The sequence below is a fragment of the Rhamphochromis longiceps genome, linkage group LG17, assembly GCF_057381845.1.
Source record: "Rhamphochromis longiceps isolate RC_006_pf linkage group LG17, R_longiceps_female_GT1.1, whole genome shotgun sequence".
NCBI lineage: Eukaryota > Metazoa > Chordata > Actinopteri > Cichliformes > Cichlidae > Rhamphochromis > Rhamphochromis longiceps.
In genome coordinates, this window is record NC_140573.1 from 19,218,676 (window position 1) to 19,242,824 (window position 24,149).

The following is a 24,149-nucleotide window of genomic DNA, read 5'->3' on the forward strand; positions in this document are numbered from 1 at the left end:
GTTGCGGATAAATACAAGAAAATAAAAACCGTACCGGTGCCAAAAAAAGAAGAAGATTTATTCATAACACACAAGAAAAGACCCAGGGAAACCGAGTTAATGATAAAAAATAACGCTAAACAACACTAAAAACCCTGAAAACCATAAATTTCACACCAGAACCTCACCTCTCTCGTGGCCTGGTACCAAACGACTCACAGACAGTAACGCTGTAATCCTATTACTTTACCAGTAAAGTAAGGGATTATATTGCAAAAAGTAATTAGATAACTGTTACTTTCCCGTAAGCATGCTGCGTTACTGTGTTACTAAACCGTGATTTTGTTTCTGAGAGTGTTTCATGACAATAACGTACGAGCATGCGACGTCTGTGGCAGCAATAGACTTGTGCAGATCAACAGTGCGGGAGAGAGTACGACCATGCAGTGTTTAAAGCTTGGAAGTACTGACATTACTTTGAGTTTGATTCTGTAAAAAGTGACAAAAACATTAGCGTCCGCTGTACACTGCGTGGGAGGAAAACTTCTTTCTACAACAAAAAAATTAAACTACAAATCTGAGCAAGCACCTAGCACGCTGCCACAGGAATGTGAAATTCACAGAGAAACCTTCAGATCCTCCCCACTGACATGACCGCTGCAGCACTGGGCAAACCTCCACCGGCCCCACTCCTGCTAAACAGGTGACAATAAGATTAAAGAGCGACACGACTTACTGTTGATAAATCTTTGATTTTATTAATTTTTTTGTTGTGTTTTACTTGCATTTATTTGAAAGAGTGAGTGTAGACACAAAAAATATTTTATATGCTGGAATATGCAGAAAATGGGTTTAAATGTTAAACAAATATCCTCAAGTCAAAGGCTGTTGCATGTAATTTAATTTTTGCTTGATGCAATGTGCATAAAGTTAAAAGAGTATAACTAATAAAACACTTTTTATACACAATTTTTAAACACAATTTTATATGATGGATTATGCAGAAAAATTGGGCTGAAAAGTCTATTGCTTTATTACGTATTCAGGTTGTGCATTATGTTTTTTAAAGTTATTTAAGTAATAAAGTAACTAATTACTTTTGAAAATAAGTATTCAGTAGAGTAAAGGCATTACTTTCTTGGAGAAGTAATCCGTGATTAGTAACTAATTACTATTTTCAAGTAACTTAACCAACACTGTTTGTGACTTCTGTTCTTGAAAAGCTCAGTATAAATGCATTTTACGTACTTATGTATAGGTGTGGGTCCAAGGCTGGAGCTTTTTCAAGCAGCACAGCAGAACAGGTGTGGACTCAAGGCTCCGCTCACAAGGCAGACACAGGAAGGCATCAGAAAAACAGCAGATGCTCACCTGGATCATGAGAATAACTGAATCCTATAATGATTTAAGGATCCAGGAATGTGTTTATGCACAGATATGAATGATCAGCATGGCCGAAGCCCCACCGGAGTGGGGTGATAAAGGCTCAGGTTCTGCAGTTCAGCACAGTTCATTTATTTATTAAACATAGGTGGTAAAAACATAAAGCCTCATTAACTTTAATAAACATTATGTTATAATATACAAATCATTTACAACATTGCAATACATACAGAGAAAGAAAAGGCCACATTAAACTTAGTCACAACTAGTATTCAGAATGACTCTGTTGTGCATATACAGTATGTACGATCTCAAGCCGGACATATATTACATATCTCTTTTTTTCTGTTGTTGGACTTTCATACAGTGACACACACACACACAAATACCCAAGTTACCAAAAATAAAATCTGTTATTTGAGATTTTTTTTACACTCAGGACACAAGTTGAGGTTTTGCAGACGAGTATTTTTTTCCCGTTGTATCAGCAGGACAGAAGCAGGAAAACAGCTCGACACAAACACACAGCTCAGTGAGCGAAAACACGACCGAGCACACGGACACACTGCAGGTGCTGCACAGCTGGGATCTCCTTTTTTCTAAGTCTCACAGCCTTGTGAAAAAAAAAATTAAAAAATAAATAAAAGCATTAAATCCACACTGCTGACACTGTCTGATTTTTATTACTGATATGTAACTAATCATGTCACAGCCTTAAACAGCAGAACTTAATGAGTGTGAGTTGGATTAAGTGTCGCAGTCATTCCACATTAGCTTATCCTATTTAAACACAAAGAATAAAAATACAAAATCTGACCATCTCAGATTCCAGTGAAACACTTCTTATTGGAATTAATAACAGAATTCATAAATAATATTTCAAAGTAACATCCTGAATTTCAGGACACATGAACATAAACTTCATTCTATTAGACTTCATGGGATTTAATTCACAGAATATTTTAGTTATTACATATTTGGATTGGTGAGCTCCACCAGCTTCTACATCACTAAGTTCAAAAGTGATGGTAGAAAAGCAAAGCTTCTTAAAAAGAGTATTTCTTTAAGGGTTTTTGTTAAGTTTGATGAACTGAGGTGGAATAACCGTGTGTCATTCTTAAAGGCTGTGGCTGCTGTGTGCTGTGTAATCAAATGTGCTGAGATTCTGTAATCTAAAGCTAAGAATGAAACCAGGCTTTTTTCAGCCTCACTTCATTAACATTTACTTTTTGTGTGTGTTCGCATTTCATTTTGTTTTGTTTCAATATTTGTTTTATTCTAATGCTAACGATAGCGCTAACAGTGGAACTACAGTCATTTAAGATGATGGAATAACTTTGGTCATAACTTAACAAACAGGCTGAGACAGACAGCGATACCAGTGAAGGCATTACTTTGTAATACCACAGGATTGTTGACAGAGTAATGCAGCAAACTGAACACGCATGTGAACGGCATCACTATCACGGGAACAGGAAAACATCTGTATCATACAACAAGAAGCAGCACTGCAGAAGCTCAGGGAGAGGCAGCTGGGAGGCTGTAACGGTGTTAGAATACGCTCACATTAGCCTGCCTTTAATGCAAAGAATACTTTACTAAGACTTTATATTTCCTCTAAATTACACTGTGTACTCTAAAACATGTTTTTAAGACAGATGTGCAAAAATAATAAAAATCAGCTAAAACATGAGAGCACTGAACAGCAGAAGCTCTCTGAGCTTCTGCACAATATTATTCTCTCTTCTTCATCACTTTAAACCAGGAAGACTGCTTACTGTACATTCAATACATTACTGTACATTACATTATTTCAACATCCTCCACCGTCTCTAATAAACACACACTTTCTTCTTCTGTGGTACCTCAGATGCATTTGACAGGGTTTTTAACAAAAACGATTTAAGGCACTGTGAACATTTTTATGCACAGATATGAACAGCCCGCTGATGATGTAGTGCTTTTCATGCATTATTGCTCAGTAATGAATAACTGCATGTTTATGCTGGTTTTCCTGCTTGTGGTGCTCTTAACAGCAACATCTAATGTTTCCACCAGCTCTGCACTGGTCACATGTTCATATTCTTTATGATTTATAACAGCTGTGTTTAAAAAATAAAGGTAAAAGCTGTGGTTTGGTTTCAGAAGTGGCACATGCCCTTCCAGCACTGATGTCTCCTTCCAGGATACTTTTAATGAGGTGAAAGGAGGTGATATGATGAGGGTGGAGGGCTCTGGATAAGAAAGGGTCCTACATGTAAATCATGACTTGCTCAGGCTGGCAGCAATGATCTGAACTATTTTAAAAGGATACAGCTTTTACTGGAGTCCTCGAACGATTTGCAGGACATGTTTGGAGCTGATTTGACAAAACGATTGTTGGGAAGAGTGAAGAAGGTGATAAGATTTCTTAACTCAAAGCAAAGTTTTGCCTTAATTATTTTTAAAGATTAAACTGAATGCAGTATAACCGTGCAGCTGGATCGGAGGAAGCTGTTTATGTTGAGTGAATAAAGAATGGGTTGAACCAGCCAGTGGATGTTAGGGGTAAGAAGTGCACTCTCACTCTAAAGACCAACTTCAATCTGCTGAATTTCCCATTTATGTGACTGTTATGTGACAGAGGCGTAACTCTGCAGCTCTGACCTCTGCTGTGGAGACATCAGGAAGTGTGAGATACCCAGCAAGCGTCATGTTCCGGGGTGAGACTGGACAGAGTGGGACACCAAAAACTGAACCACAGACAGACGAGATGATGCAGGTTCAGACAAATCAACAAATATGGATCAGATTATTGCAATCAAATAAAAACAAACAAACATGTAAGTCTTCTTTAATCCAAAATTAAGTAATTTGGTTAAATGGTTCTGGTTACTCCATATATCTAACCCATGCATGTCTTTGGAGGAACCAGAGAGTTCTCCACACAGCCAGTGGGTCTGAACGCTGGACTTTGTCGCTGAATTAACCACAACACTGCCGTGCCAGCTGTTCTTGATACTTTCAATTTGCTCTTATCAGTAAAACAAAACACAGAATTTCTCTTACTAAGATGTCTAACTGGAAGTCCAGGAAAAACGTGCGCCTCCAGCAACAGCGCAACTTTCAATTTGACTCGACATCAATGAAAAAGGTCCAGCGGATCATTATTTAATGATAGTTTTTGCTGTGGACCTGCAACCTTCAGCAGAACAGATCTGAACATGAGTTATTTTACTTGACACAAAGCTGGAGGAGGCATCTTTACTGGGGCTATAGTGCTGCATATGTATGAGCAAATACCCACGTCTACCTTATATGTCTATGCTACGTTAACAGAAATACTGCAGGTTGGATGAAACTTAAATCAACTTTAATCTTTTTAACTGACTGAAAGACAATTCAACAAATCCGACGTTTGCTAAAATATTTAAATTAGCGCTTGTTTTAATGCATTTGGTGTTGCAGGTTCATGTGAAGGAGATGGTGCGTTTAATTAAAAATAAAGTCCATAAAATGATCTTAAGATTTTAGTTATCATGCTTTACAACAGGAACACTGAGTGGCATTTCTCTGAACTTCTGTAGGAGATAAGAACAAGAAAAGACTCTATCAGGTTTTCAGTTTTTACAAATCAGTTTCCTTCTAGAATTCTTATTTCCTTTCACTAATGCTTTCATCATCAGCTGCTTCAGGAGACCATGAGGAGCCACAGCATGAGGAAGGTAAATCAAACAATGACCTGAACAAACCTTAAATCCAACCCCAGCACCTCTGCTGATGTTGATGGCACACAAACACACTCACACTCAACAGAAAGTGACACATCTGCATGTGCATTCATGGGAAACACATGGAGATCGATCAGAATTAAAGATTTATTTTATCAAAAATAGATCACAATTAAAGTTTGTCAAAAAAAGAAATGGCATCGATACGTGGAAAGAAACAAAAGCAGAGAAACAGAAATCAGAACACTTCCACGCTGAAGTTCCGAGAACAGAGAAATCACTATTGCTTTTTTTTCTTGTTGCATGACAAAAGCTTCGGTGACGAGCCTGAACTGAAACCTGAAGATGAAGTATGAACACAACGGACGATGTGGTGAATCTCAATGATGGTTAAACATGTGGCGCTTGGACCAGACTGACTTCTCTTCAGTCGTGGCTGCATTCACTCTGTTATTATTGCACGCAGAGTATGCAGAACACATTAATCATCATAACTAATGCCCAGTCCCTGCTCATCAGTGCCTCCGTCACACACAAACCTCCCTCGGCTGTTTTTATGTTAAGCAAAGCAGAATTACAACGAGACAAAACTGCAGAGTGGACGCAGCTGCATGACCAGCAAAAGTCCAATATGTCAGAAAACATTATGACCTCACATCTTCCGCAGAGCCAGAAAACAGAGAGAAATGAGCCAAAGTCAAAAAGCTGAGTTGTAAATGATCAGCTGTGACACACCTGTGGAGTCAGAACTTGTACCTGACAAGCCCACAGAGTAGACACACCCTTCAAAAACTTCAGCCTTTGCAGCTGCTCCTTCTCCAGCGATGAGCACTGGGTGGAGGATTTTTGCTTCACATGAAGCAGCTGTAAGACCAGAAAGTGACGGCGGTGCAAACCATCCAAACAGAATGATTTAAAGAGAACCTAGTCACAGACACAAGACAGAACATGGACATCTGGACCACCATAAACATGAATAAATTTAATGATTTGGGCAAAAAAAAAAAAAAAAAACTTTAAAGAGCACACGTGCTGCCCCTCAGTTTGGCCAATCAGAAGTGAACAATTAGGGAGGAAGTCTTAAAGAGACAGGGGCTAAATCAGCTTGTTCCAGACAGGATGAACTGTGGGGCCCAGTGTGAGACACAGAAGGATTATTCTGAACTGTGGATCATGCAAAGCTGCTGCAGGGGAGTCATATGATAAAAAACAAAGACCTGGAAATGAGCAGAATAAATCATCGTCATGCAACAATACGCAGAAATTCGCATATAGGCAGTTAAGAAAGTCACAGTTTAGCTCACTCAGTGACATCTGAACATGGCCCATTCCTTCAGCTGAGCAGCTTCTTTGGAATTCCTTTGATTAAGCAAAGAAGACATCAGCACCCTGAAGCAAATGAGCTCAACAGCCACTAAAAACAGCTTCAGATGGAAACTGAGATTCATTTCTCTGCTGTTTTTACCCAAAACTGAGACGCTGATGTTCGCATCTGATTCTGAGGAAAACTAGAGTCCAGTTTAAACCCTGCAGCCTCAGGTCTGTACCCATAAAACCTGCTGGACTGGACTCCTTTCTGGTTCCAGACTGGTTCCACCCTGCAGTTCATTTATTGCCCTTTAAATACATCCAGAAGCAGTCACATACGCTCACGAGCACATCCAACTTCACAAATAAATTAACAAAATGTGCAAAAACAAGGCTCTAAGCTGTTTTACGCAGACTGCATAATTCTGATATTTAAATCCAAGGTCAGGATCGGCTTCATACAGATATTCCATATTTCACACTATTTAATGTGTTGCTTTTTTCCCTCCAAGATTTTAAATGGCAGTTTGGAGAGCGTTTGGGTTTAGTTGCACCAAGTAATTAGATGCCTAATGAGAGCTGATGCAGGGACACGGGTGTTAAAGCTTCTGTTGGTAATGAGCAGACACTGAGGTAGATGTTCTCGGCATAACAGATATACAGCATTCTGATCAGGAACCCACACACAGAAACATTCAGTGATAAATGCATTAAGCTGTCTCTTTTTGGAACCCTCGTTTCCTGCACAAACATTCCTCTCAAAGGGAGCAGACGTCTTCACCGGAGCTGCCCCCTGGAGCTAGAGCTGCTTTGTTTGTACCAAGGCAAAAAAAACGAACTAAAGAAAATCCAAACACATTAGCAAAAATGTTAAAAATCTACAAAATAATTCACCAAGTGAACCAAATCCTCTCCATATAAAACATATACAGTATGATACTTTAAAAAATAGAGATTTAGCAACTAAGTTCATCATTAGAACAGAATCATTTCAGAATATCAATGAGCGGCTGATGTTGTTGTTCCCGTTTGTCAGAGTGCTGGGTTCAGTCGGACGCGTTCTCTTCTCTTCACATGCTCTACTTTCCAAGCATGCAATAATATGTTTTGGTTTGAATATGATATGCAACGCACAGAAAGGACGTAAATGGTCTTTTTCTCTACAGCAGGAGGAGCATCTCCCCACAGAGCATCTACTCGTGATTATATGGAGGCCTCCATCAGCCAGAGGACAAGAAGCAAATATATGAAGCAGGATTCAAGTAACATTTGCCTCGTACCTCAGAGTCTTTAGCTTTGCTCTTTGAAAAAAAAAATCAGGTCGTCCTCCTGTGATGGGAGGGCGTCTCATCCACAATTTGTTTTATTTCACTTTCATCAGAGGATGGAGAAGAGCGGTGATGGCAGCAGTTGTCGGACTCTGTCAGCTGGACGAGGCTCATCGTTCTTCCCCTGAAAACAGAGAAAAACACTGAAGGTAAATCCAGCAGGATTAGATTATCTCTCCAGCGACGTTCACATAACACAGTTTTATTTAAAATGGTTTTCCACCAAGAAATGTAAGTCCAAAGAAACATTTAAGATCCAAAAACACTTCATCACACCCACAGGTGAAGTGCTGCCCTCTGGTGGTGAGAGTTTTTGTCTGCATGAGGGCAACTACAGCAAGTACCTTTAAAGAAGGCGTTTGATATGAATACATTATCACCTTATTACAGCAGAACACAGAAACATGAGGTCAAAATTAAGATTGTATGGAAATAGATTTTTAGACGTGACAACTGACCACAAATATGTTTTCCCAGCAAATATTAAAACAGTCTCTTTGTTTGTTTTTGCATTGCCTGAATTTGTTAATTTCATTGATTTCCACCTGAAGCTGACAGATTTAAGGCTCAGAGCTGAAGTGTGATCAGACTCATGTTCTCACTCCAGACCTGCCTCCATCACCACAAACAGTCACATGCTGAGGCAGCCAAGGACAGGACAGAAAGCAGCTATCACTTCGTGTTTATTCTTTGGTGACTCCAAACACTGAGTTACACTTACACCAAAACCTGACTGACAGAAGTCTTCCACTGGCCTGGTCATTATAGGATGATTATGGCACAAGAAGAAAAAAACACTTTGTCCTGAACTTGCCCTTCTTTGAGTTAAAGGAGCTCACGTTCAGCCCCGCTCTGTCAGATGTGGTCTTACAGATATCACACACATTTAAAAGATTCTGATGAGTTGGTGGTGGGAGCTTTTGAGAAATTTACCCTTTAAATGAATAGTTCCTCCTCCGTCCTCTCAGTCTGGTCATTTGTACCCTCGAATTACTCAAACATCCACTTAAATTAAACATTCATGCCCCTGAAATGACTCACTTGTCTGAAACAGCTAAATTAAATTCACAAAAATAACATATATGAACATATGTTCTTAGAAAGACTCCAACAATGAAACTGCAGGATTCACAGTAGCATGAAAGACAAGGTGAAGTTAGTGAATAAATGTTTCTTAATTGGATAAGATTCTTTATTGTGAGGAGAGAAATTACAAATCTGACACCGTGTATTTTGCTTGACATTTACTGCACGCTGCTGGAAATATTTTGAAGGGTAAAATCACATCGATAAAGCCGTGCAAAATTGACCTTCATACTATGAATGCTTTCAGCATTTCAGGCCATGAATACCTCCAGATTTAGCTCTGTTTAAGTCACCTTTGTTTGTCCAGCTTTTTTTCACTTTTAGCAGATGGTACTAGTCTCTAAATGTAAGAGAAATATAGATCTGTGATCAAGGTCAAGTTTATTTATATAGCACATTTCCAAAAAGTCAATGCTGCACAAAGTAGTTAACAATGTAAAAATGCCACTAAAATAAATCAAATGCAAAACCAAACACCTTACATGATCACTTAAGTGATCAGTCACTTATCCCACATACTGATATGAGTCTTCAAAGTTAACCCAGAATACACTTTTTGAAGAAAACACATCCAGGGTACCAACGCTGGTTTCTGCTGCTCTCCGTCACAGACGTTAAAATGCTGCAGTGATAGATCCACCACACTCAGGGTCACAGAACAAAGCACAGATTGGAGTGGGCATAAAATTGATTTGGTTGCACTTTTGAACTGCCCTTAACAACAAGTGACCCTAATTCAGAGTCTTTTCATCATACTTATCCTCACCAAGCATGTGGCATCCCACAGGGTTCAATCCTGGATCCCTTAGTTTTCTTCGTCAGTTATTCTAACCAGTGTTGGTCAAGTTACTTGAAAAAAGTAATCAGTAACTAATTACTGATTACTTCCCCAAAAAAGTAATCCCGTTACTTTACTGATTGTTATTTTCAAAAGTAGTTAATTACTTAGTTACTTAGTTACTTCTTAAAAACACAATTTACAACCTGAATAGGTGATAAAGCGATAGAGCTTTCAGCCCAATTCTACTTTTTCTACATAATCCATCATACAAAATGTAATCAAATGGAAAAGTCCCTTTTTAAAACTTGTTTTATTAGTTTTAATCTTTTAACTTTATGCATCAAGCAAAAATTTAATTATATGCAACATTCTCTGACTGGAAGAAATTTGTTTAATATTTAAACCTATTTTCTGCACATTCCAGCACATAATTTTTTTTTGTGTGTGTGTGTTTACACTCACTCTTTCAAATAGATGCAAGTAAAACACAGCAGAAAATAAATAAAGTCAAAGACTCAGCGGTCCTTTTGCTCTATTTTCACCTGTAAAGCAGGAGCAGGGTAGGCGGATGTTTACTCTGGTGCAGGTGTGCCGCGGCGGTCAGTGGAAGAATCCGCGAGTTTCTCTGTGAATTTCCCATTATGTCGTAGTGCACTCGGTGTTTGCTTGGAAGTTTAGGGGGTTTTTTTCGCTGTAAAAAGAAGTTTTCTTCCCACGCACAGCGGACACTAATGTATTTGTCACTTTTTATGGAATCAAACTTAAAGTAAGGTCACTACTTTCACGCTTTAAACGCTGCACGCTCATACTCTCTCCCGCACTCAATATATTATCCATTGTTGATCTGCACACAGCTGTTGTCACTAACGTCGCACTTGCTTACGTTACTGTCATGAGACATTCTCACAAAAAATCACAGTTTTAGTAACGCAGTAACGCAGCGTTCCTACGGGAAAGTAACGGTAATCTAATTACCATTTTTGCAATAGTAATCCCTTACTTTACTCGTTACTTGAAAAAAGTAATCGGACAGACAAAAGCCGCACTTATTAAATGTTTATATAAAATCATCTAAAATGCCAGTTTTTTACACCATTGAAGGGTTTGATTTACAAAGCTGATGTGAGTAGAAAGCTCTGCAGGTCATCAGCTGACAATGCACGTTTTTACAAACTACAACACAGAAAATTCATGTGAGTGATTGCCAACACAAAGAGCAGCACAGGTTATTGGGATAACACAGTGTAATGCAGGTGTTTGTGTTTGCTGCTGAAGGAGGACAATAGATCTTTGATCTGAAGGTGAACTTGTCTGTTAGACACTGATGCTGTAGGTTGTGACTTCTTCTCTGGATAAAACTCAAAGGACAGGAGACAAGATTCACCCAGAGATAACGAGAGCTAACAGAGGACACCGCTGTGTATGTCACCATTTCACAGTTCATGACAAAACTTTGCTTTATCTGTTTATCAGTCTGATTTGAACTGAATATTGGATCTAGTTATCTTTTTTTGTAAGTTCAGTTTTGTAAGTTCATTAAGTTTAGTTCAGTTTTACTGAGGGCTAAAAGCATGAGAGGTTAGTTTTAGATCTGATGCTTTTTGCAGTACATTATGTGTGTATGACTGATTTATTTGTTCCACCCCAGGATATGATATCATTATGATTATGAAAAACTTTAAATAACCAAATAAAAATAAAAAACCTGCAACACGCTGCATTGTGATAGGCTGTGGCCCACTGAGATTTTACACCCAGGGGGCCCAGGACATTACAAAGACCTGCAGCCTGGGCCACACTGATCCCGGGACACTGGTGAGAAATTTTAAAAAAAAGAAAAAGCTTGTCCAGACAGGAAGTGATGAGTGGAACCAGGACAAGCGAGCAGCCTGTGAGCTGGAGCATGAAGAGCAGTGGCTGAACCAGCTGTGGATTGCATGGAATTCATAAATGAATCCACTGAAACTGCTCCCTGTGTTTTGTTGAGCTTCACTTCACCCCAGCAGATTCTGCAAGGTATTATCAGCTGGCATCTTTAAGCATGGCTGCACATTTTCCACAAAGCCATCACTAAAAATAGGTTGTTATCCAGGAAGAGGAAGTGGTGAGGAATCAAATCGTAATCAATATCACAGAAAGAAAACTAGCAAGATTTCAAAGGCATCAGCCTTCAAATCAGATAATTAGGGGTGACCCTGATGTCTCATCACTGCATGTGATGTGTTATCGTGTAAAACGTTGCCTTCTCTCTTGCGCTGCATAGGCAGAGTTATCCAGACAGTGAATGATTTGATTTGAAGTTGGTGTGCAGTATGGTAATGCACAGCCTCTAAAAGCTCTGTTTTTCTAGGTATCCTTGAATGTAGCATTGCAGTGCTAAGCAGTCAGCTGATTGGCACACCTGGTCTGGAGAGGCAGATTAAAGCCACTCGGCCTGTTAGCTCCCTCGCTCTCTGTCTGACTTCCTGTTGGTGTCAACTCTTTGATTTTTAGTTAGTTTTCATAAAGTTCACAAACTCACATCATCTCCATCACTGACGAGCACCCACCATATTTACAACAACTTTATCTTCATAATGGTGAGAATAATTATGCATGGCTGCATCCATGAGAAAGAGGGGCCTGTCTGCCCTCATTCACAACTGTATGGTTATTTCGGAGCAGCTGGCTGCATGAAGCAGGAACACCGGAAGGGTTTGAGTTTGTAAAGGGTTTGAAATAAGTCTCATTTGATATCTGCACCATGAGAGCTCTGCTACGAGTTCAGTCTGATCAGAAAGCTTTATTTTCATTCCTGCAGCTGAGGAGTTTGTAACAGGTCTGAGTCTGAACTCACTGCAGTCCTGTCCCAACTCTGACCTGACTCTGACCCATTTCTCAGTGAAATCTAACTCAGACTTCACCCAGCATTAACTCTGAACCTTTCTAATGCAACATATGTGGCACTAATATAATCCTAACCTGTCCTAGATGACACACGCACGCACACAGAGCCCAATCTCCTGCTCATATTAAAGTTTATAGTGTGAGGAAAGCATACAGTGAAGCACAACTGATTAAAAATGCCCAAACAAAACCTGAGCCTTTTTATTACTTAGCATGTACTAGCATGTCTGTTCACAACAGTTAGGATGATCATATGTGTCTTATATATTCTCATCAGCCTTTAAATAGTACGTTATCCAACCAGAAGGGGTGATGTACCCTTTTTAAAGCTGTCCCACCCCTGTCTGAAGACCTGTGGCACATGTTCTCTGTCTGAATTCCAGCTCACTTCACTTTTTACTGCTCAGTACTTCCCCTGGTAGACATCACAGAACCACATGGATGACAGATTTCAACTAAAAGTAGAAACAAATTACACAAGATCAATTTTCATTAATCGTCATCAAGCCTGTGTTCTCGTGGTACTTCAGGTTATATGTTTACTATATCAAAAGGTCAGCTGGTGCTTTTAGCAGAGCTGAAAGTGAGTTTGAGGCCCTTTTGAGGGAGGTTCCTTAAAGTGTTTCATGCTCAAAGTATCACAAACAAACTCTGAGGAAATATCAGAAAAATCAAAGACATCAGAGTCTCAGGAGCTTCAGAGATCCCCAGGTCTCACGACTGCAGCCATCTAGGCTGAAGCCAGCGGGCAGTTATTTATGCATTTTGCTACGGCCCTAGCAGGGCCTCCTCCTGAAGGTGCCTGTGTGGGCATGTCCCACTACCTCTTCTGCCTGAGGTGCCACCTTTCCCTTTTGTGCAGCTGACTCTCGTCAGTAATTAAAGACATTTAAGCCCAGGGAAAGGTGAGCTCTGGGCCAGAGTGCCATGCGAGTGGTTACAGCTCGCATTACGACCGAACTCACTCACTCACTCACTCACTCACTCACTCACTGACTGTCTGTCTGTCTGTCTGTCTGTCTGTGTGTGTGTGTAGTTAGTGAGCTGTGTGTCTGGGACTTGTATCTAGTGAGCTGCTCTCTTTTTGACTTATTTTGTACTTTATTGACCAGCACTTGAGTTTTGTTTGTTCCTTTAAATGGTGATAGCGGCTTGTCCGTCTCTTTTAGTTAGTTTTAATAGAAACTTTAACCATTTTGCCTCTGTCTCCTTTTCCTGACCCGGACACTTTTTGTTACTTCCCCCCCCTCATCGCCTGGACCCTTTTAGGGGAATGTAACAATTTTGAAGCCACTGTGCAAATGAACAACTGAGTGTAGTGATCACTGGGCTATAGAACTTGAATAGACAGATCAATAAGATAAAAAGCAACCTGCTACACTTGTACTGAGCGGAATATGGTGGACATTAGCAGAACAGAGTGAGTGAGTTTGTGTCGTCTTTATTTGGTGGGTGAAGTTTTCAGGAGCCTCTTGTGTCAAATGTAAACGGACTACAGGGGGCGCTGCAGGCAGCTGAGGTTGATGTCTGAATGACAGCAGGAATACAAACAGTGTTGAATCAGATCGGTGTGGGGTTATGTGGATGTTGTGTTGTGTCACCGTGGCACCCAGAGCTCAGCAGCTGCCGAGCTCTGGATAGTTTAAGGCCTCGTGTCGGTAATCCATCAAGCGTGCGTGACGTAAGGCCTTTAAATAACACCGACCTTCCACCTGAATGAACGTGTCAAATATCACTGGGCGACAGACACCTTTTTGTAAACAGAGTCTCCGGAGATCGAGGACTCTTTACTGCTTCTATTTTTTTCTGTTTCACCGATTTGATTGATTTACAGCTGTTGCGTAAAACAGCATCAATCACTCTACTCTTTTATCAGCCAAACAAGCTCTTTCACATGTTTTTTTTTTATTTAACTATTTCTTGGTGGAAAAATACATGTTCAAGCCTTCCGGTCATTCACATTTTTCAGGCAGCAGCCCTCAGGTTATTCTGAACGCAGCATTCATGCCCAAAAAGCAGTTTAGACCACAACATGGTATATTATTTCTTTTTTTCCAGCAGCAGGAGTCATAGTTTTTCAGCAGATTCAGTTCCGTGTTTTTTAACCAAAGCAGTGGTAAAGCTACAGCTTTACTATTATTATTATTGTTGCTGTTGTTGCTTTTTTTCCTTACATGGTTGCGGACGGCTGTGCTCTGTGTGCTGTGATTTCATTAGTTACACTTTTAACTCATCATGTTCACACTGACTTAGGTCTCAAATAATAAATTCGATAATCGTGAAAAATATCTTAGTTCATGTTCACTGTATTTTTACCTGACAGTGAGCTTGATGCAAACTGACATATTTCAATAGGAATACATTTATATTGTAAGCTAAAAAGCCAACAACATTACAGAGAAACAAGCAGATGATCTCCTATGAACAAGCTTGGTGACAGTGGGAAGGAAAAACTCCCTTTAACAAGAAGAAACTTCTAGCAGAACCAGGCTCACGGAGGGGTGGCCATCTTTATTGTAGGTGCTACCTTACAATACAATATAACTGTTGTTGTTGTTGTTATGATTTGGTGTTGGATAAATAAAACTGAATTGAATTGAAATAGAAATCTGCCGAAACTGTCTGGGGTGAGGGGAAGCAGACAGGACAACATGAACACTTCATCTAAATCTAACCTTTGATGATAGAAACAATGTTTTTAAAATCAATGATAAAAAAAACTATAACAAGTGACTTTAATTTGAATTCTTTTGGCTTTTTTTTTTTGCTCTTTTTCTGAGAAAACGTCTTTAGCAGTGCTCTGTACATGAACTGGATTCAAGGCCCGAAACATCTGCTGTATACCTCTTCCAATCATGCTAATCTCCGTTACTGGGTTTTTTTGTTTTTCTGGTTTGGCTGTCAGCACGAATCTCCTCTGTCTCGTCCTCTCACTCCTGCTGTCCTCCCTCCATCATTACCTCAGTGTTGCTGCTTTTGCCTGTTTGTCTGTCGTGAAGTGGAAAAAGGAGTGGGCTGGGTGGTGGTGGTGGTGTTGTAGCTCGCTGTAGGCCACTCGAGGCTTCGGGACAGATTCCCTCAGCGCTGACAAAGACGCTAACAATAGCTGTCAGAGTGTAACTCTGCCCCGTCCGTGTCATCCAAGGGGAAACCTGTTTACCTCCGCCTGCACCGGCTGCATGCATATGTTCAGAGAGGACATGTAGAGGGAGGAGGAGGAGGAAGGGGTGAGGTCACAAGAAGGGAATCTAACCAAAAACGCTCCCCAGGGAGAAGCAGTTAGTTAGCGCGATGCTTGTTATAGCTGTCATTTCTCCGGCTCTCCGTGTGACACGCTGCGTTACGTAACAGTGAACCGGTCACACAACACGCTGCAAACAGGTCGGCTTTAAATAAGAAAGGCCTGTTGTGAGCTGCTTTTATTTACAGGACACATCCCTGAATCACAGCATCCCCGTACTCTGTCTGTGAGCTCGTTAGGTCTTAGAAACTGTAGGCAGCGCTCGAGTATGTCCAGTCTGCAAATAAAACTGAGAAAACATTTCATAAGGACTCAGTCGACTTATAGGTTCTGAAAACAACTGATCGGACCAGCTGTTTGTCTCTGTGAGACTACATTTCAGCATCCTGACTTACATGGAAATGATCTGAACAGCCATGGAAAAAAGTCCAGGACTGATGATCCAGAGGGCAGCTAATAAAACTAACCTCTCATCAGTAATCTGAGAGGACACTGGCAAGTTACAATGATGAAATACAAGGAAAATCTGCATTAAGCAGGACCTCCTTAAATGTAATAAAGTGCTGATATAAACTGGTTTTAATGTTTCCTGCCGTCACAGGTCTCTCATCGATGCCTTTGTGTATATTAAATTACAGATTTATTAAATGTGAATGAGGTCTGATTAAAGTGAGTCTGTTTTGGATGCACTGAAGGTCCAGCGGTGTCCAAACAACTGCAGGGAGCAGCAGTTGCTGCCACCTGCAGGCCGACAGAGGTGCTGCGTGATGTTGGCTTTGCAGCCTGTTTATGACCTCAAACCATGAAGTGAAGTCCAGGATTGATCAAAACAGACACAGATGGACAGCAGCAGGATAAATTGCATCTCTCCTCATTTTGTAGTTTGAAACTTTTCTGCTGTAAAAACGTTGGCATTCTTATTTTCTCCTGGATATTTGGGATTAGTTGGATCTGACGAGTATGAAAACTCATCTTTATCCTTAAACAGGAAGTTGTTACATACTTTCTTTTTTAATTATGTTCTCATATGAAGATGTAAAACACACAGCTGAGCTGAATGAAGGTGCAGGAAAGCCTCAATGTGAAGCTCCAGAGTCTCAGGAGGTTTAGATAAGAGTGGCCTGATGATTTAGGACTTTATATAGAAAAACTCAGTGATGGATTTAACAGGGAGCCAATGAAGAGAAGCCAGTATAGGAGAAATATGCTCTCTCTTTCCTGTTAAAATCTGTTTGGGAGTTGCAAAAAGGCAGAAGAGTCTATGAAGTGTTAGTTAGTAATAAAGAGTTGGACATGAACTGAATCTAAACACCAACCTTGATGGTTCACGCATCCCCTGTTTGAAGTTCAAAGGTTAAAGCAAACTGAACTTAAGATCAGCCTCTTCATGGGTGTAGTGCATTTTCTGGTTGCTGTCATAAAGTCTCTAAAAAGACCTTAAAACATCTTTTATTCCAAGCAAAACATCAGGACCAAGGAGCTCATTGGGCTGAAGATCCATCACAGGTTTCTGTGAAGCACATTTTCATTTAAGGTTTTCTTGTCATTGATTGGTTGTTTTGCACAAACAAACGAGAATTAAAATAAATAGTAAGACTGATTTGACCTTGACATTGACCTTGATTATAGTTTAGCCGATCCTCGTGTGTATGTTTGATTAAATTCTGACCAGAGGAGTGATCCCTGGGAGCCCATCACTCCTTCAACTGGACGAGCTAAAAATCTGCTGACTTGGAATACACTGGAGTTTGTTTTTACACTACATGCTCTGCTCAGATATCTGTGACATTCATTACATCATCACCCAACAAAACGCCCATTCTGTGCATTTCATCCACCATAACTAACTAATTATGACAAAACCATCAGCCCATGTCACTGTAAAACATGATAAGCTGGCTCTACTTGAATTTGAATTATGCTAATTATTTTCCTAAAAATAGTAATGTTAACTTGATGGTGAGTAACACCAGCTTTACAGTGTACAGCTCCGAAGAAGGATGAACCTAAGAGTAGATCAGTGTTGAAAAAGGTCAAATTTTAAGTTAAAAGCACTTCATAAAACCTAAACCTAACCTAAATTGTAGATTCTTCTCAGAAATTAAACTCAACATTTACATTATGCATTTAACTGCAGAGATGCAACTGTTTGTGCCCCATTACTCACACTGTCCCAGGAACCCTGCTGTTATCCAGTTGGAACAACAGTCTCAGTTAGGGATGGGTATCGTTTAGGTTTTATCCGATACCGGTGCCAAATCGGTACTTTTGAAACGGTGCCGGTGCTCAAACCGGTGCTTAAAGAATGGAGAGCACAAAATTGGTCCAAAAACCTCTCATGTTCAGCTGGTTTTTTGTAAAAAGATAACAATGTTAGCCTTTTCTGCAGCTATAGGGCATATATGGTATCACTCTTGGCTGCAAGCAGTGCTTAATCAATGGAAAAAACACAAACTTTATCCAAAACCTCTCATGTTTAACTGTTTTCCACTTTTTCTTTGGTCATTTTAGCCTTTTTGGCCAGGGTGAAGGGAGGATCTGCCATCAAACAAGAAGACAGCCGCATGTAGCTATGATGATGTTTGCTAGTAAACCTTACATGCATTATTGTAATAACGTGGTTAGCCTACTCAACGTAAATTACACACGAACATTAAGCTACTCACGCAGAGAAGAACGGCTGCTGCTGCATCATCATCCTCATCATTTCTGCTACACTGGCAGGGCTAGGGGCCAGGACTCTCCTCTTCGGGGTTTTTGGGGGATATTGCTAACTCCGGGTCAGATAACAGGCAACCCACCCGCAGTAGATGTGCTCGGTGTGAGGTCTCGCAGCAAGCTATCAAATACGGCGCATTTCACGGCTTTTAAAAAAAAAAACGCTATGCGTCGCCAGGTGTTTCATCGGATTCGAGGTGTTACCTCCTTTGACAGTATCACAGTATCAGCTTAAAGCACTTGTTGCAGGCTGCTGAGTTTGCATATTTTGCTGTGAAGTACAGCCAGACTTTGACCGCTTCGCCTTGGGCATTTTTAATCTGTAGCTCTGCTCTAAAAGAACGTACGTACCTGGCCCCGCCTACTATCCTCGGAAACGTAAAATTATTGGCTAGAATCTAAAGTGTATCACAGCTCAGGAAAAAAAAGCACCGAAATAAAGCACCGAAATGTGCGCTGCTTTTCGGTCTGGTTACTACCGTTTATGTCAGAACCGGTGCCATCATGGCACCGGACACCGGTACCCATCCCTAGTCTCAGTCATGGTGGCCTGGTAACTACTGAGACAGCACATGCATGCACACACACATACACAGCAATCAAGATCCAAACACAGAATAACTGAAATAAGGATGACAACATTGAACACTTAAAGAAAAACTCTTTTTTGTAAAACTAAGCTTACCTGTACTGCCTGTATTTACATGATGTACACATTAAATAATTCTCAGTGTATTTAGGGATAATGGTGGTGCTGTTTGTCACTGATCTGTGATGCAGTGTTCTGTTTTAACACACAAAAAATAAGTAAACTAAAATCTTCTTTGTTTTTGTGGTGATTCTACATGTGTTTTTTTTTTTTACTTATTCTGAGCAGGTTTTAAGTATCGTATGATTGTTTTGTAGTTTTTTCCCTTGGTCCTCAGTTTTTACCTTACATCTCCTTGAAATCATTTTGTGTTTCTTTGTCATCAAACTCGAGTCATTTCTTTATCTCCTTGCGGCTGTTGTTGTCACTCTGGAGTTTTTTGTGTGTCTTTATTGGTGTTTTGCATTTTCATGCTCGTTTTGTCTCTGACTGCAGTCATTTTGAAGTCAGATTAAATGATTTTCTGGCTGTTTGGAATCTGTTTGTCATGATTTTTAAATCAAAGATCAGTTTCCTTCTTGAGCTCTGACTCAAAGCCACGAGGAGGTAACAAGACTGCAGGCAGTCAGTGTAATGTGTAAACTGAACCTAAAGAGCAGCCTGACCAACATCCGAAGCACACTGTGTTTTATCTCTGTATACTTCACGGTGCCGTTGCCTGTGAATGATAGTTTTTCTTTACTTCAGACTTTTTGCAGTCTTTGTGCAGATTTCCTTCTGTTTGTCTTTACAGAATAATTGCTGGGAAAACTGTATTAATTATCAGTAGCTGGCATCTCTCCCTGTTTTAGCAGCAAATTTTACTTGCAGTGTCAGTTCTGCTTAAAGAAATAAACCCATACAGAGTCATCATCACCTCTGCAGCTCCGAGGAGATTCTGTGGCCTTATAAAGCAGCAAACACAAGACCCAGTCAGGGAGGAGCAGCTGCACAGGGAGCATTTACAGCCACATATGGTGGTTCTGTTTGGTTTGCTCTCCTGCCACTGGGTGGCCAAAATAAGACAATGCACCCTGTTTCTGATTCCAAGGAATACCTCAAAGCAGCCTAGCCAATACCAGACAGGTGTGTGTGTGTGTGTGTGTGTGTGTGTGTGTGTGTGTGTGTGTGTGTGTGTGTGTGTGTGTGTGTGTGTGAGAGAGAGAGAACTTCTTCTTACCTTTGTTTGGAGTCTGATCGTCCATCCGTCCATGAATCCATCCTTCACTCAGATAATAATCCATTAGACGTTCACAGTGAAAACATCTCCTGGGATATTTTTTTTTCTTTTCTGTTTTATTCCATCAGGTCATTTAAAAACTCCTTTTTTTGTTTCCAGGTCCATTTTATGGTCCATCCTGGAGTCCAGGTGAGTACAGGTGAGCTGTTTTTACATCCAGAGAGTCCTTGATCTCCGACTGGGACCCCACAGGCTCCAACACAGACTTTAATAATTACCTGTGACACATGTCTGCTCAGTAAGCATATTGGCTATCAGCCTAATACCGTTATCACAGGGTATGGAAGAAAAAAGGTGCCAAAATAATTTAAATTGCATATGTGAAGCTGGCGTTACAATCTTGCTGCATCTAAAGACTTTATTTTGAAAAGCTTCTCAGTGTATGTGGTTTAAATTCCCCTTTAATTTTAGTTTCCTTACTGGAAACACAAGTTTTGATAATTTTTTAATAAATTTTAAGAAATAGCCATGAAATTGTGACTCTTTGTGCTTCAGTCACATTATTTCCATTAAAGTGCTAAAATGTAATAAAAATGTATTAATCGCTGTTTTACATTCATGCAAGTTAATTTTTTGTTTTCATTTGGCTTTAATTTTATGTGTTGAAATTAAGCAACTTAATATATATGTTAATATATATTAAGTTGCTTATGTTTATATATATGTATGTATATGTTTTTTAATCAACAAGTCTTCGATATTAATTTGAAAGTGCTTAAAAATTTTTCCTTTTGAAAATATTTTTTAATTTATATTTAGAGTGGGGAACAGAAATCACATAAAATCAGAGAGTTTGCCAGATATTTCAACCTTATCATCTGAACAATGAGTTGTGATGTGAAATTTGACATTAATTTTGTCCTTTTCGCGCTGCCATATGCAGCCAATATGTAATAACAGTTGATCAAGTGACAAAAGTGAGTAAAACTTCAACTCGAATATTTGACTTTTAAATTTTTGTTTGTTTTCTGACTTTGAGTTTTATATTTATGAGAATTTCACTCGATTAAATTTTAGTTTTCTTTCTGTGTGGATTTCATTTGTCATGTTTTAAAATAATTCTGATGGTTTCACAGTTTAAGCTTTTTATGTTACAAGCAACTTATGAAAAACTGAAATGTAAAATTAGATTTGAAACTAAAAGAATTTTGGCCGCACGGTGCTTCCACACAATAATCGCACTCTGTATTTTCATGTTTGCTTCAAATGTAAAGTGTTTTTTCTTCTGCTGTCCAAAGCACAAAAATATTGTTAGCAGATATACTGTCACTGTTTCTTAAATAGTTTTATGTATATTATATATATTTATCAGTATTGGTTGAGCTCTAAAACATCAAAAATATTGCTAATATTATTCTAATAAGCTGCTAAAGGCGAGGATTTGAGGCTCTTCTCAGATTCTTAGATTTTTTTTAAACTAAAATACAGAGTTTAACGTCTTCATGTAAGCTGGGGGAGTTTGTGAGCATTTTAAAGCCTAAAATAACGGAATCACTGTGTGTGTGTGTGTGTGTGTGTGTGTGTGTGTGTGTGTGTGTGTGTGTGTGTGTGTGTGTGTGTGTTGATGGCAGGTGAACCATGACTTTGTGTGGGGTGCAGGTAATGTTCAGCGGTGGATTCAGACAACATGGAGGCTTTTCCACAACATGGTGGTTTTGTGGCCTATGCGGTCTCAGCCCGCGTGTTTTCATTCCTGTGGCAGACAATACAGAAAAGTCTGGAAGGTTGCTATAGAAACTGCATCCACAGAGAGACACGCAGGGCCTCGGCTCGTCCACACAGCGGTGCTGTTGGATTGGAGAAACTGAGGTTGATTTCATAACGCTCACACAGTCTGCGTGGCAATAACAAGGAGCACGTGCTCGGAGTTTTCCCCACAGAAGCCTGATTGTTTGTTTCTGTTTGTTGTTGTTTGTTTGTTTTAGTAATAACGAACATTCTGATCAAACATGGTGTCAGGGACGGACTTTAAATTTAGATTAACGGCTTTTTCCAACAAGCATCATCTGATCCACCCCGAGCTTTAACAGGTGTGTGTGTGTGTGTGTGTGTGTGTGTGTGTGTGTGTGTGTGTGTGTGTGTGTGTGTGTGTGTGTGTGTGTGTGTGTGTGTGTGTGTGTGTGTGTGTGTGTGTCACCAGCTCCACTACATAAACGTTAATAATCAAATGTCTGGATAAAGTGCTGCCGCTGGCTCTTTCATCACTTCTAAGCTTATGTTTGTCCGCTCGTGGCGCGCGTGATGGAAGACGGTTTCGGGGGTAAACGTGGGTCCTCTCCGTGAGTCTTGGATGGCAGAAAAAAGGAGCTCTCCGGTGTGCAGTCACAGCAGAGCGCGTGATGCTGCGGCTCAGACGTCGGTGAGTTTGCCGCTGTGGGCTTTGTGCGGGCTGCAGTTGGTGTATTTAATGGAGTCCGCGTCCTCGCTGCCCAGAAACTCGGACTTGGACAGGCTCGACCTGCTGTCGCTCTTCCTGAATTCTCCGAAAGCCGGCTGTTGCTGTCCGCAGGTCACGTGCGTGTACTGGAACTGCTCCTCATGCTCCGTCTCCCGGTGGTAGAAGTAGTTGAAGTTGGACACGATGACGGGGACCGGCAGCGCGATGGTCAGCACGCCGGCGATAGCGCACAAAGAGCCCACGATCTTCCCCCCAATGGTGACCGGGCACATGTCCCCGTAGCCCACTGTCGTCATGGAGACCACAGCCCACCAGAACGCGTCCGGGATGCTGCTGAAGCCCGAGTGCGGGTCGTCGGTCTCCGCGAAGTACACAGCGCTGGAGAAGAGGATGACTCCGATGAAGAGGAAGAAGATAAGCAGTCCGAGCTCGCGCATGCTGGCCTGCAGCGTCTTCCCGAGAATCTGCAGTCCTTTGGAGTGTCTGGACAGTTTGAAGATGCGGAAAACCCGTACCAGGCGGATGACCCTGAGGATGGCCAGAGACATGGCCTGCTGGCCGTTCCCTTGGTGCTCCGCGAGCTCCAGTCCCAGCGTGATGAAGTAGGGCATGATGGCCACGATGTCGATGGTGTTCATGATGTTCTTGAAGAAGGCGGCCTTGCTGGGGCACGCGAGGAATCTAACCAGCAGCTCAAATGAAAACCAGATGATGCAAAGCGTCTCTACGATGAAGAACGGGTCCGTGAAAGGGTTCGGTTTCTTTGCGCGCACTGTTCCGTTCGCTGCCAGGTGCTCGTCAAACGTCCTGGCCTCCTCGCGGAACTCCGGTAACGTCTCCATGCAGAAGATCACGATGGAGATGAGAATGACCAGGACCGACACGATGGCGATGCCCCTGGCGGGTCCGGAGCTCTCTGGGTACTCGAACAGGAGCCAGACCTGCCGCTGAAACTCGTTCTCGGGCAGCGGGCGCTCCTCCTCCTTAATGAAGCCCTCGTCATCCTTAAAATTCTCGATCACCTCCTCTCCAAGCTCATAGAACTTGATCTCCTCCATGAAGATGTCCACCGGCACGTTGACGGGTCTCCGGAGCCGGCCCCCGGACTGGTAGTAGTAGAGGATGGCGTCGAAGCTGGGCCGGTTCCGGTCGAAGAAGTACTCGTTCCTCAGCGGGTCGAAGAAGCGCATCCTCTTCCGCGGGTCTCCCAGCAGCGTGGCGGGAAACTGCGCGAGCGTCTTCAGCTGCGTCTCGAAGCGCAGCCCGGAGATGTTGATGACCACGCGTTCGCAGCAGTCCTGGCTGTCCGCGCGCTCCGGCTCGCACGCGTCCTGTGCCGACAGCGCGGCCAGCGCTACGGTCTCGTCCAGGTTCTCCGCGGGCACCACCGTCATGATCCCCGCGCGCTCCTCGGGGCTCTCTGATCCTCCGCCGAGCCTCCGCGTGTCCTTCTGCGCCCCCCG

The 24,149-nt window shown here is 41.3% G+C and overlaps 1 protein-coding gene across 1 annotated transcript; it reads right to left on the reverse strand.

The window, feature by feature from the left end:
* Window positions 1-1,312: 1,312 nt before the first annotated feature.
* On the reverse strand, window positions 1,313-24,149 carry LOC146649583 (shaker-related potassium channel tsha2). Its single transcript, XM_085387747.1, has 2 exons — window positions 20,229-24,149; window positions 1,313-7,832 (listed from the first exon to the last, which is right to left on the reverse strand). Exon 1 carries the CDS (start codon window positions 24,078-24,080, stop codon window positions 22,638-22,640), a length of 1,443 nt encoding a protein of 480 aa, XP_085243873.1. The 5' UTR covers window positions 24,081-24,149; the 3' UTR covers window positions 1,313-7,832; window positions 20,229-22,637.

What these genes read in the sequence shown, in the direction of transcription:
- LOC146649583 (XM_085387747.1), bottom strand. Translation starts at nt 24,080, where the DNA reads ATGACGGTGGTGCCCGCGGAGAACCTGGACGAGACCGTAGCGCTGGCC.